The 14,242-nt window shown below is 37.7% G+C and overlaps 1 protein-coding gene across 15 annotated transcripts in view; it reads left to right on the forward strand.

Moving 5' to 3' along the window:
• ARID1B (AT-rich interaction domain 1B) overlaps positions 1-14,242 on the forward strand; it is a 434,368-nt gene that overhangs the window by 152,594 nt on the left and 267,532 nt on the right. For all 15 annotated transcript variants that reach the window (XM_016956518.4, XM_016956522.4, XM_016956514.4 and 12 more), the window contains one exon: positions 6,685-6,795. In XM_016956518.4, coding sequence (XP_016812007.3) covers positions 6,685-6,795 — 111 coding nt within the window. The remainder of the gene's footprint in view (positions 1-6,684; positions 6,796-14,242) is intronic.

Consider the following 14,242-nt stretch of genomic DNA (forward strand, 5'->3'; position numbering starts at 1 on the left):
GGAGTGTGGCTTTGCCTTCACACCTGTGGAAGAGAATTTTTCATTTTCATATTTCTTACTTATTCATGTTACTGGAATTGATGTTCTAGAAGTGTTCCACGTATAAACTACTTAAGATTATAATTTTTCAAAAGAGAATTTAGGGGAATATATGAAGCCCAGGATAAAACCTTAAAAAGCTAAAATTATATTCAATCCCTTATTATGTGATAGTGTTTGAAGCTTCCAGTTGTCTCTAGTGTACAGTTATTATAGAAACGAAGAGATATCCATCACTTTCAGATACTCCAGCATAGTGCTCATAAGCTAGCTCTGCAAATGACTTCAGTTTTTGTTTCCTGGTAGGAAAAAACGAGGTAACACTAGCAACTATCTTGTGGTGGTGTCGTTAGGATGAACCGTGCACACTACCTCTGTGCACAGTACCTGTCACAAGTCCCCTCTTGCGAATATGAGCTGTCAGTGGGGCTTTCCTGAGGTGGCAAGGGCTGAGCGTGCCATCCTTGATGTGCATGTTGTATGGATTTATATCGCTTTCCTTTTGGAAATGATATTTGAAATTCATCTACACACAGAAAGTGGAGGGAGGTCAATAATATGCCAAATGTCTGAAGCCTAGGGATGATTTCACGAACTGTGGCAGGCTGTGTGGCCACCAGGCATCCTCTCTGTGGAAGTGGTCACAGCCACCTCTCCCCCACCCTCACATGTTGGGGATAGGCTTCTGTTTCCCTTTAAGGATTTGGAATTGGTGATAGGGAATTTCCGAAGCACAAAGAGAAAAGGATCAAGAAATTATTGAGACTACTCAAATCGTCATTCATTCCCTCATTCTGAATTATTGCAAGATAATAACAATGTGGCCATCTTAACTCTCTTCCTAGCATATCTATACTTGATGTGAGGATTGGAAAAACTTTTCTTAAATAACGTGACAGTTATCACTTATTCCAGATCCAGACACCATGGAGGCTCTGTTGCATTTTGTTTCTGACCTGACGCTCTTTGTTGGATTTTGCTGGCATCTAGAGGCCTCCTCACTGACCTCTTACTAGGTGCCATTGCCATTTGTTTGTCAAGGACCAAGGTGCTCCTTTCCCTCCTCCATTCCTCCATCATCTGTTAGTTTATAGTCTGTATGCTCTTAAATTCTTTTTTTTTTTTGGTTACTGTCTACCTATCTTCCCACTCATCCCCTGCTCTGGTTTTGCTACTTTTTATGATGTAGTTTGACACCTGGAGTAAGTTTTGTTCTATTCCAGAATGATGGACTGTAAGTGTAAATTGATACTTCCTTTGTTAAGAACAATTTGCCAGTATATATTAAAATTTCAAATGTAGCAATCTGATACAGTTTGGATCTGTGTCTCCACCCAAATCTCATGTCTAATTGTAATCCCTAATGTTGGAGGTGGGGCCAGGTGGGAGAGGATTGGATCATGGGGGCGGTTTCTCTTGAATAAGGTTTCAGACCATCCTCTTGGTGCTGTTCTCGTGATAGTGAGTGAGTTCTCATGAGACCTGGTTGTTTAAAAGTGTGTAGCACCTCCCTGCTCTCTCCCTTGCTGCTCCCACTGTGTGAGCCACCTCACTCCCCTTTTGCCTTCCACCATGATTGGAAGCTTCCTGAGGCCTCCTCAGAAGCAGAAGCTGCCATGCTTCCTGTACGGCCTGCAGGACTGTGAGCCAATTACACCTGTTTTCTTTATAAATTATGCAGTCTTAGGTATTTCTTTATAGCAGTGTGACAATGGACATATACAACCCTTTGACAGAAATTTCACTTGTAAAGATTGATGCTACAGAGATTTTCATATGAAGATGTATGCGTAAGGATGCTTACTATAGTGCTGTATGAAGAACGGAAGACTGGAAACAACCTAAATGTACATCAATAAGTGACTGCTTAAATACGTTACTGCACCTACAAATAATGCAATGTTGTGTGGCCATAAAAAAAAGAATAAAGTAGATATTTAGTTGCAGATATAGAATGAGCTCTACAATATATTAAGAGGCTGAACAATGTGCTGTTTACAGAAAATATGCTCTAGTTGTATATAAAGGAAAAAGGATTTAAATTCACATTTAAACTTGATAACACATTGAAAAATTGCAGAAAGGTAAATAAAAAAATCCAAAGCTAGGCCAGGCAGAGTGGCTTATGCCTGTAATCCCAGCACTTTGGGAGGCCAAGGCGGGCAGTTCACAAGGTCAGGAGATAGGGACCATTCTGGCTAACACAGTGAAACCCCATCTCTACTAAAAATACAAAAAATTAGCCAGGTGTGGTGACACATGCCTGTAGTCCCAGCTACTTGGGAGGCTGAGGCAGGAGAATCTCTTGAACCCGGGAGGCAGCGCTTGCAGGGAGCCGAGATCGCGCCCACTGCACTACAGCCTAGACTACAGAGCGAGACGCAGTCTCAAAAAAAAAAAAAAAAAAAAAATTCAAAGCTTATATCATGGGAATGTTTTCCCTTTTTAATTTTTTAAAAAGTGTCTTTGACGTTTTGGTTATTCTGCATTTTATTCAAAGTTACATATTGCTATTAGGATTTTATTCATTTCCTAATGAAAGAAAACAGAAGCACTCCTGCTCCTGGCCTTTCTACTAGGCCCTTGTAATAGTTATCTTTACCCTTTCCTGTAGTAGAAGTGGGATACTAGTGTTTTCCTCCTGGTCATGTTTCATTTCATACTGTGATATGTTCAAGTACCTAGCAAAGGGAATAAGCCCATAGTAGGCATTCAGTCAGCATCTACGACATTTGTTACAAGAGGCCTGGGCACAGTGGCTCATTCCTGATTTTCAGCACTTTGGCAGGAGAATCACTTGAGGCCAGTAGCTGGAGACCAGCCTGGGAAGTATAGTGATACCCCATCTCTCAAAATATTTAAAAAAATAAATAAATTAGGCTGGGCACGGTGGCTCACGCCTGTAATCCCATCACTTTGAGAGGCCAAGGCAGGCTGATCACTTGAGGTTGGGAGTTTGAGACCAGCCTGACCAACATGGAGAAACCCCATCTCTCCTAAAGATACAAAATTAGCAAGGCATGGTGGCGCATGCCTGTAATCCCAGCTACTCGGGTGGCTGAGGCAGGAGAATCGCTTCAACCCGGGAGGTGGAGATTGCGGTGAGCTGAGATTGCGCGATGCACTCCAGCCTGGGCAACGAGAGCAAGATTCCATCTTAAAAAAAAAAAAAAAAATCAGCCAGGCATAGTGGTATGTGCCTGTAGTCCTAGCTACTAGGGAGGCATGGGTGGGCTGAGGCAGGAGGATTGCTTGAGCCTGGGAGTTAGAGGCTACGGTGAGCTATGATTAGGCTGAGCCACAGATCGAGACCTTGTTTCTTAAAAAAAAAAAAAAAGAGGGGGGCGGGGGGAAGAAATACCAAACTGAAAATTTCTGAAACAAATGTGTAATTACTACTACCCTAAACTTTTTTCACACTTTTGTTTGTGAGTCAGTTGCCCTTTAACCTTTGACTCATAACATAAAGAAGGTTAAGGCCAGAGTCCATCAATGGTTAAAAGATTGTGAGTGAGATGTAGAAAAACAGTACTGATGAATTCTGAAAGGGAAAAACCTCATTTCCATTGCCTGGTTCTTGTGCATTGCAGTATTACCACAATATGGCATTCTTTTAAAGAGTTATGACTTTTTACATATACAGCAGATAAATGTAATTATTTATATGTGTATATTGGTTTACACACTGGTGTTCACTGGCTGCTTAAACTTACAAATAACCAAAGATGGCAGTAATGTTTTAAAGTGTAAAGCTGTGCTTCGTTTATAAAATATGATGCTGAACATATTCTTTATTTTCTGATACTGTCATTGCCTTTTTACTGTGTATTTGCTCTTCTTGAGATGAAAATAAGTATGTACCAAAAAATAAATATAGCTTTTTAAGATGAAAAAGCTCAAGTTTCTTATGGAATATTTTTATATCGTTATTAAAGCAGCCAAACAGACTTTATAGTCCCACTGTAAGTTATATATAGTTGATGATTGTTCTGGGTTTAAACTTGGCACCTTTTCTGTGTGCTCCCTTATTAAATTAATACTTATGTTCAAACATAAGCTGAGGCACAACACGTTTCCTTTTCAATAGTTCTCACTAAATTTTGTTTTGATTTTATTTCCAACTGTACTTAATAGCTGAAAGCTTCTTGTGGTTAGGAATAGTATTTGAGATTTTGGTGGCATCTAATTATTTTGAACTTTTAAAGCCTTAAAGAGTGAAATGTAAGGCCACAATACATTTTTCTGATAGCTTTCATAGTCTGTTAGTCTGTGTTGCTTATTTTAGGGGGACGATGTCTAAATTGAAATGTTTATCCACTATAGTTGTAATGATCTTTTTCAACCTCTTTAGAAAGCAGTTCATTGAGCGAAGAAGAGAAAATAAAAAGAAACATAAAAGGGTAATATGCATAGGACTTTTGAGCCTGTTACTATTTCCTAGCTGAAGTTTACTTTAAAAAAAAAAGTAGGCATTGGGCAGACACTGTGTGCACGTGTGTTGGAGGAGGAGGCGGGGCCTGCTCATTTGTTTGCCCATTGTGAGGCTGTCCTGCACCTTTGTGCTTTTTTGTAACAGGGTGAAGGCCCCTGAATAGAGGCCTTGTGCCCTGTTTGATTTGAAATCCATGCTGTTTATGGAAAGGAACCTGCAGGGCACCCAGCGGGAAGTCTGTGTGACAAGTGGAAATCTAGAATCTGGAAGAAACGTGGTGTTTGAGGGGGAAGGTGGTGGGGAGAGTGGTCATAATCTTTCAGCCTTTGCTTTTGTGCCCCACAAGCTTAATTGTCACCCTCTGCTGGCAACCAGATTGCAGAGCCACTCTGTAAGTGTCCTTGGATTGCCTGTTCTTACTCTCACCTTATTGTTATCAAATAAAAACCTAGACAAATAGCATTGAATTCTCTTAGAAAAATATGATATGAACTGGGTACATTACTAGTAGAGGTTAAATATCTGAGGCTTTTTTGTTTGTTTTTTGTTTGTTTGTTTTTTGATGGAGATGTATTTAAAGGGAAGAAGGGCTACATGTGAAAAGCTGGAATTATTGGCATGCTCCTGTATTTCAGAGCGTGTTGAAAGGCAGGTCGCACCAACACTAGGCTGGTTAAATCTAGTTTGTACAGCTTGTGTACTTTGTGGTACCAGCTATTGCTCCAAAGTTTCCTGGCTTAAGAAGCCATGTAATTTTAAGTGTGCAAGAAAGGGGTGGGACAGCAGAAGCTTTTTATAGGATTTCAAGTAATAAACATGAATTTTTTAAAGCAATATTCCAGGGACTTAACAGAAATAGAACTTGTATATGATGTTTCTTTAATACCAACACATATTTGAACTGACAAGGGAAGGGAGATAATTTTATTTTAAAGCAATATTTTCCATTCTTTTTTTCTCTTCAATTAGAAACTGGTTCTTCAACTTTCAGTGCCAATTGAGACATGCTATAATAAGTATTTAACAATTCTGTCCTGCTCTTTGACTTCAGGGGGAAACTGGTAGAATGTTTAGTAGCTGAGCATACACAGTTAGGTAGCTAGAGATCTGGTATACAGTAAATGTGGTGTGGTGTGGTATTTGAGTTATATATGCTAATTATTTCAGCACAATGCTGAAACCATGCAGAATACCTCTTGGAAGAGTGTTTGACAAGATGCCAGAAAGGCCGTGTTAATTATAAGTTTATTGTGCCTATTCAGGTTTTTTGGGTGTGTTTTGTTCCCCACTGTTGTTTTATTCTTTATGATGGTTCTCTGAAAACTATGCCCCATGAGCATATGGAGTTCTATATATGCGTGTTTATTGGTTTTATAGAAACCTCAGGATCCTATCAGCTTAATAACGATTTACGCTGTTTTGTGGGTAATTGAGAGGACCTGTTAAGGTATAGTTGATAGTAAGGTTTTCGTTAGTTATTTCAACTTTTTGAGGTAATATTAAAGGCAGTTTGACCAAAATCGGAATTCAACAGTCCAGGGAGCTTTTGGTTTGCTCTGGGTTCGCTCTGGGTTTAAAGACAGTTTGGGTTGGCTACAGCTGACCTCCCTCCCCGTTTTTATGAACTAGTCTTCTTCCTGCAAAACTCAAATACAGTACTTGGTATGGTCTCATAATAAATTTAGTTGTTAATTATATATATATATATAGTTTATATTTCTGCTGTTATTCACTGCTTTTTAAAATTTTTGCTTCTGATAATGTATTAAATTATAGCCATAACATATTTATATGCCTGCTAAAATGTAACAGTTGTTGGTTGTGATAAGCTTTTGTTTTGTTTTGTTCTGTTTTGTTTGACACAGGGTCTCGCTCTGTCGCCCACGCTGGAGTGCAGCGGTGCAGTCAAAGTTCACTGCAGCCTCCACCTCCAGGCTCAAGCTGTCCTCCCACCTCAGCCTCCCAAGTAGCTGCACCACCACACTCGGCTAATTTTTTATTATTTTTGTAGAGATGGAGTCTCCCTACATTGCCCAGGCTGGTCTTGAACTCCTGGGCTCAAGCGATCTGCCTGCCTTGATCTCCCGAAGTGCTGGGATTACAGGCGTGAGCCACTGTGCCCAGCCAAGCTTTTGTTTAATTTTAGTTACTGAAGAAGCTTATAACTCATTGAGATATTTATGAAGTGCTTTGTGTTTGTGTTTTTTTTTTAGGACATGTCTCAGGAAGGCTATGGAACTAGATCTCAACCTCCTCTGGCCCCCGGAAAACCTAACCATGAAGACTTGAACTTAATGCAACAAGAAAGACCATCAAGTTTACCAGTAAGACATTATTGTGCTGATTTGGAAATGTAATGAGTTAAAGACTTTTAGAAAGAGCTGTTGTTTTTGTTTGTTCTACTTTATATTATGACATGATTGAGAAGTTTCTAGACTTCAGGTTTATTTTGTGGTCAATTTTTCAAGGTTTACCTTTTAGGAGTTCTGTAGTCCTGGATAAGTCTATTTCATGTGTATATATCTCTGTTGCAGAGTGTAGACATCAGTTGGAAGGTTTTATGCGGCTGGTCTATTTTGTGTGCAGGCGGTTATTGCTGTTGTACAGTTGAGCTTTCTTTAGGCTGTTGCTTTTTGGCAGCGATACAGAACAGAGGTGTCCTTAGAGGAGTCAAAACTTAAAAGAAATTTGCGCTTTGCAAAGGATACAAATGATGAGATAAAATACCTGATAGTAATTTGAATTTCTTCTAGGACTTTCTATTTATGTAATGAGAAATCACCCAAAAGAAGGTGGTTTGAAATTTGAGGCCAGACGCGGTGGCTCATGCCTGTAATCTCAGCACTTTGGGAGGCCAAGGTGGGCGGATCACCTGAGGTCGGGAGTTCAAGACCAGCCTGACCAACATGGAGAAACCCTATCTCTACTAAAAATACAAAATTAGCCAGGTGTGGTGGTGCCTGCCTGTAATCCCAGCTACTCGGAAGGCTGAGGCAGGAGAATCGCTTGAACCCAGGAGGCAGAGGTTGTGGTGAGCCGAGATCGCGCCATTGCACTTCAGCCTGGGCAACAAGAGGGAAACTTCATCTCCAAAAAAAAAAAAAAAAAAAAAAAATAAATTGACAAAGCTGTTTATTTCCACCAGTAAATAGTATATGGTGATTGGGGTTTCTATTTATAAGAGTAGTGGCTATTATATGGGGTATCATGTTGATGCTCATAAATAGTTCGTATCTACTTAATTTGCCTTTTTTAATAGAGAACCTAATTTAAAGGAAGTCTTTATTAACTAAAAGAATAAATCTGCAGGAGGCTGAGGCAGGAGAATCACTTGAACCCAGGAGGCGGAGGTTGCAGTGAGCTGAGATTGCACCACTGCACTCCAGTCTGGGAAATAGAGCGAGACTCCATCTCAAAAAAAAAAAAAAAAAAAAAAGAATAAATCTATACCAATAAATATTTTTACATTTATTTGAAGAATTGTTGTCATTGCCTAGTTTCTATGGAGAACGTTTGTTTTAAGATGGGAATTCAGTATAGCCATGATTTTAATTGGAATTTCAACTATGTTTGCATTAACTTAGATTTATTATATTACTTCTAAACATTTGAGAACAGACATTTGTAGTGAATGTTAAACATGACATTTGACATGCGTACCATACCGTATACATTTTAATGTATATGCAGATTTAGAGAAGGTAAGTGATGACCACAGGATGTCTACTGTCTTTGAATCTGATGGATATATTTTTGAAACTCTAATTTTTATACCTTTTACTTTTATGTGAGAGAGGGTGAAATCTTATTGTGGTGTTTTTCCCCCCCTTTAGTTGTGTTGATGTATTTGTTGTCTAGGTATTTGGTTTTGAAGGAGGGAAATAGGTAATGGATTTTGTGTTGTATGCTGCTAAACTTTCTGTAGCAGATAGTTCGCAGCTTAGTAAGCATGTAGTGTGTACGTGTGTGAGAGAGAGAGAAGGAGAGAGACAGAGGCATGCATGCTGTTGATAAATACTACATTTGCCAAGTAATTGGAAATTAGCTTTTGTGGTTCTATGAAATTTAAATAGATGCATGGGAAGCAGGTAAACAGTGAATTCCACTTTTTTCAACAGTTTTTTAGTGGTTTTGGAGAGGCTCGACCTTGTAGATTTGTCATTGGCTGATGATTTTGTACTGTGACACAGGTTGGTAAATTTGTCATAAATGGATGCAGATTTTCTGCATAGCTATAAAAATAGTTTGTGGTAAACTGCTTTCTTCATTATCTACTCAGAAACTTCAGCATCACTTACTAGTACATGCCTTTTGCCATGGATCTGTTGGATTGGATGGTTGACATTCAGCTAACTCTACAGTGTTATTAGGGATGGCATGAAGTATTGTAGTTTCAGGTAACTGACTGAAGAGTTTGGTCTGGGATAGGAGCTTTTAAGTTGATTGCTGGAAGAGTGGATGAAGGCATTTAGGAGATGAACGAATATAGTCATCAACTGTTTAAATGTTTTCTGAATTGTTCTATTTCTGTCTTGTTATGTATGTATAATAGCTATCTTCCTTAACCTTTATCTTGCCTACTTCCCAAAAGTATTTAAAGTTGTCCATAATGTAAGTTTTTTTTTAATGAAATACCCCAATTGGTATTTTCTTTCCGTTTTTGTAACTCACAGATAAATAAGATGCTGGTTGACTCAATAGTACTTCAAGCACATTTCAATAATCTCTTTTTAGAGAGCAGAGTTTCCAGGTTTTACGTTAAGTATGTAGAAGATTCAGTCACTGAATGAAGGACAAACTGTAAGATAACCTGCTACACCTAAAACCCCCAATCTGTTAGGATGAAATTTGGCTGTATTTAAATGAAATTTATTGCACCACTTTTTTTTTTTTCCACGAGGGCTTTGCATGTGTAAAAACTTTCTGTATGGGGCTTACAAATATTTTAATTTATGTGGATACTTATAATAAGTTGCACAGAGCTAAGGTCATTGTGGTTTCAGGGAATGATTTGTTGATACTCTGTTACGGCTCTAATAGTCTGTATTTTACAATGTTACTTTTATTAGATACTGTAGTCCTCTAACTTGGCTGGGTTGATTCTGGAGAGCCCATGAAGCTGTATTTGTTATCACATCTGAATTTGCTGTTGTTGGATCCTTTGTAGATTTACTCTTGTGCTATGGTTTTCCTTTTCAGGTGTCAAGGATATAAATTTTGTCTTTTCACCTACAGTCAATCCATGATATTTGAAACCTGTAGTTTTGTAATTTGGAATTAAGTATATTGTGTTATCTGTACCATTTACGAAATGCAGCATAGTGATTCTAATGTGTAATTATTCTATTCATTTTATGTAATGACGATGACAAGAATGCCTCTCAAGTAGTAATTTCTTAGTCTTTTTGCTTACAAAGATAGGTTTGTAATGTTTCTGCATGTGATATTTTCTACCTGTATCCTAAGTAGATTTTTCTTTAGCATGTTTGTTACAATGTAACAACTTTGCATTATAAGAAATCAAGGCATTTCCAATATCTTTATGCTACATCTATAATTTCATCCCTCAGCAAGTTGTCCTCACTGTTGTTTGAACCTGTTTTTCTGTATTTGCGTGCCATTAAATTCTTGATGACCTTCAGTAGGCAATGCAGTTATGTTTTCCAGCTAACTTAGATAGACCTTCACATCATCTGCAGAAGGCAAATGATTGATAAATTAATGACTTGTTCTCTTGTTGTCTTGGAGCCATGACCAGTCATATTTACTTTTTGCTTAGTGGACTCAGACCTAAGCACTGAACAAATCCTCCTTAATATCGTCCACTTATTTCTATACCTCTTAGTCGTACAGCATTTCCCTGTTTAGTTATATTAGTTTATACATCCTTGGTATTACTGTTATTGATAAATCTTAACATTGAAGAGCTCTCTTTCTTAGACTATTATCACTTAAAATTTGAGCACATTTAGCTTTCACGACCTCTAATATTGGTATGAAATAAACCTAGCATTTAAGCTAAAGACACAGTGGAATGTCTAAAAGATGCTGTCAGTTACTTATTTTCTTGTTTCATAAACATTGGATATCCCTCAATTTTTATTCCAAGATAGCCCTCAAATATGATTTAATACACTTTTTGTTGAGTGTTCTGTTAAATTTTCACCTCTTGTGGCATTTATTATTTATCCTTTTATTATAGTTATCCTGAACATTGTCTTGGCTCCCCTATTTCAGTGGAAGCTTTTCATGGTATTTATTATGTCCTATTCAGTAAATATTTTCCTCAAAAATTTCTATAAAAATTATTTTAAAATAAATTATTTCCTCATTTTCAGAATTTTCTTTTAATTGCTAAGGGATCTGTTAGGTGGCATTGAATGGCTCTCAGGGCACCTGTGCTCTCTGTGCTGGTGCTGCTGAGTGATTAAATGAGTGGATGTCTGCATCGCCAGGCGGGTGTTATTCTTAAAATGATTCTATTTTACCAAGTGACATTTGGATTTACTTTGGTAACCATAGCTTTAGGAAAAGAAGTGGACACTTTGGATAATTAAGCTAAAAATACCCTAAAAGCATTCTGTTCTTAGTAATACATCTTTTTTACTTATAAAAAATTAATTGACAGAAATGGTAATCATAAGTTCAGTAATTATATTACAGATGGGTAGTTAATAAAATATTCATAAACATGTATAAAGGGAAGTAAACATGAAAAAGGAAAAAGTTTTATTTTCTTATAAAACACTATATAAGCACTTTCTTATAGTGCTTTTCCCTCCAGGGATCTGAAGAGTTGTTAATATTCCTCAGTTTAAAAATAACTAATTTGTTTTATTCTTCAGAGAGGCATGCTGCTAGCTTTGTATTTCAGATAGGAGGTTCATTATTCTGTTTACCTAAGATATAGAATACAATCAGTTTGGAATACAATCAGTTTGGCAGTCATACTCTAAGAGCATTTGAAAATGGACTGCTTTATTAGGACTTTGTGAAATATTTCTATAAATATTGGCTGTTCTAGAAGGCTCATCAGGTCATTAAAAACCTCTTTGTGACCCTTTCTTCCTTAAATAGGAAATATCTAAAGAGGTTGGCATGAAAAGGGTTTGATCTTTCTGAGTTAACTAAAAATCCCTAAATGTGTTGAATAGTGCTTATGGCACTTTTGTTGAGTTTGCAATTAGACGGAAATATTGGGCTTTAGATAAAACATATGTTTTTTGGCTCTTTGTGAAAGGAAGGAGGTAGTAAATGCTAGTCGTTCTTTGAAATAGAGGGTGTTAAACAGGATATTGGAAGCCTGAAAGAGAATGGTTGGAAAACTTTTATTACCAAGAATATTCTTTGGGCTTGGCTATTAGCCGCAGAGCATGCAGCGTTCTGCCTTTAATTCAAGAAGAACACTCTGTTTGTGTTGGTTTTTGTTTCTTAATCTTTAATGACACTTACGTTGGTTAGTGGTAAAAGGTCATGTATTTTGGAAGCATATTTGAATATTGCTGACATTCATATGGATGTTCTAAGCATGTAGATTTGATAATACTGTGAATGATTGGAAACTACCGGGAAAAGCTTTTTAACTGGGTTCAGCTTTTTGCTAGTTCTCAGTCCAACCCAGCTAGAAATGTAAATTGCTAAGACCATCTGAACCTGTGAGTTGGCAGGTTTTGGCAAAAGTTAAAATCTACCAGGTAAGAATTAGGTGTATGGCTATTGAATGAAGTATTTTGAAACCTTTTTATTTGAGGTTGATTTAAATGGTTGTCATTAAAAGGTTAAGAGTGGAGCTGTCTTCCGTTGATTGATCCTTCTCAAATCATTATGAACATTAAAAAAATTATAAGTTAATGAAGGAAAACCCATATCTGTCATCAGGCTTATCTCAGTGTTCAGGCATGGATGATGCCTGTGTGCTGCTGAAGACTTAAGCTGTTTATTATCAGTATTCTCAAAATGTTATTAGGCTATGTTGAGTTTTAGAGTTTCAGAGAAAATATTTTATAAAATGGAAGCCTCCCGTGCCAGGGAGGAAGAGGAGGTTCTCTGAAGGATGGTGCCCTGTCCCCCAGAACATCTACAGGCGTACCTTATCGTTTGCATCGTTTCAAAACCAAAGGTACAGACACATTTTGATGTCTTGGGGAAGTTTTAAAGGGAACATGCAATACTTCAGCTTCTTAGGATTCATCAGGTTCTTGAACATAATTTTCATCACTGGTCTATTCTATCTGGAGATATCAGTTATTTTTGGATTAAGATTAAGAGCATTTCAGGACCTTGCTGGAAAACCTGAATTTAAAAAATATGATAGTGACTCTGACAGATGTTTATTTTCCAAAATGGATTATTTCTTTAGGATGTGATATCCTGTGATTTTATTCCCTAGGATATTTTCATGATATTGATAGTCATTTTGAAAATAAAGGATAATGCTTGAACTTGAACAAGGTAGGAAGCAGGAAGGTATGTCTCTCTCCTTCTTTGAAAACAATCTTCCATTTAAATATTTGTTCTGTAAATGAAAATTCAATAAAACCTTAACAGTTTGGAATTCTTCCAGGAAAAAAAAGGCTAAATATAATGGAAAGTCTGAATAAATTAATATTGAGAAAGAACTATAGTTTGCTTTTAAATAATTCAGATGTTTGTGTGCAAAGTGTTTCTAAGTTGACATACTCAGTTCTCGTTAAAATAAAATTCTGAATTCGTCATAGCTGAGATATTTGCTTAGTGGTAATGTTTTAATTTTAAGAATTTGTTTAATTTTTTAAAATACATTTCAACTAAGCATGCCCCTGCAAACTTTTTCATATAGTATTCTGAAGATTTCCATTTAAAATATGGGGGAAATGAATTTCAACCCATTTTATAGGAGTGTCAATTAGTTCCTAAAAAATTAATGAAGGAGTATGAAGGAGTACTATAAAAAAATAGACACTAGACAAAATTGGAGATTAAGAGAGGCTGAAACATAACTGATTTGCAGGATATTGGTTTTGATAATAGAAGGATAAGGATGATCTATAGTTGATAAATGAGGCTCATTAAGTAAGGGATGATAAATGCAGATATTCCTGGCTAATAGAAAAGTCAGCATACAAATTTTGCCATAACAAATGAGGGATGGGCAGGCTTTGACCAGCTTGCAGCTCTTCCAGTGACCTCTGTGAGGCCACGGAGCTCTTCTGTGGTCTGGATGCCTGGGCCAAAGAGGCAGCGTGGACCCCATGGGCCTCAGGCCAGCAGAAGGGGGAGCCAGAGTGGGTCTCAGGGAGTCTAGAGCCACCTAGAGCAGAGCATACAAGGAGCTCCACAATGGTGCAGAGGCCAGGGCAGGACTGCAGCTCCTGCAAGTGTAACTTTTTATTTTTTATGCTAAAAAGAAAAAAAAAGCCACATGACTCTAATGTTCTGAGGTCCCTCTTCTCACCCTAGCCTGCACTTCTGGTTTTGGCATGGCAGTGCCTGCCATGTTGGGCTAGATGCCACCATCTTCACCCACCCACCCATCCTCCTCCTCCTGTTGCTTCTCCTGGGCACTGGGATCTGCTGCCTCCAGCTCCTGCAGGCAATGGCCGGTGTGAGGCGTTGAATGCATTCTACTTTATATTATCCAAGTTAGGTGGGAAATAGCTTTTAATTTACAGATTTTCACTTCGCAGGTAACTCTGAAGGCACACATCTGTTTTATATAACAAGGGATATATAACCAGCAGGAGCTCATAGTAGCATTTGTAGACTGGTTTATGTTTCTTTGGGACTGGAAGT

This window comes from Pan troglodytes, chromosome 5, assembly GCF_028858775.2.
Source record: "Pan troglodytes isolate AG18354 chromosome 5, NHGRI_mPanTro3-v2.0_pri, whole genome shotgun sequence".
Taxonomy (NCBI): domain Eukaryota; kingdom Metazoa; phylum Chordata; class Mammalia; order Primates; family Hominidae; genus Pan; species Pan troglodytes.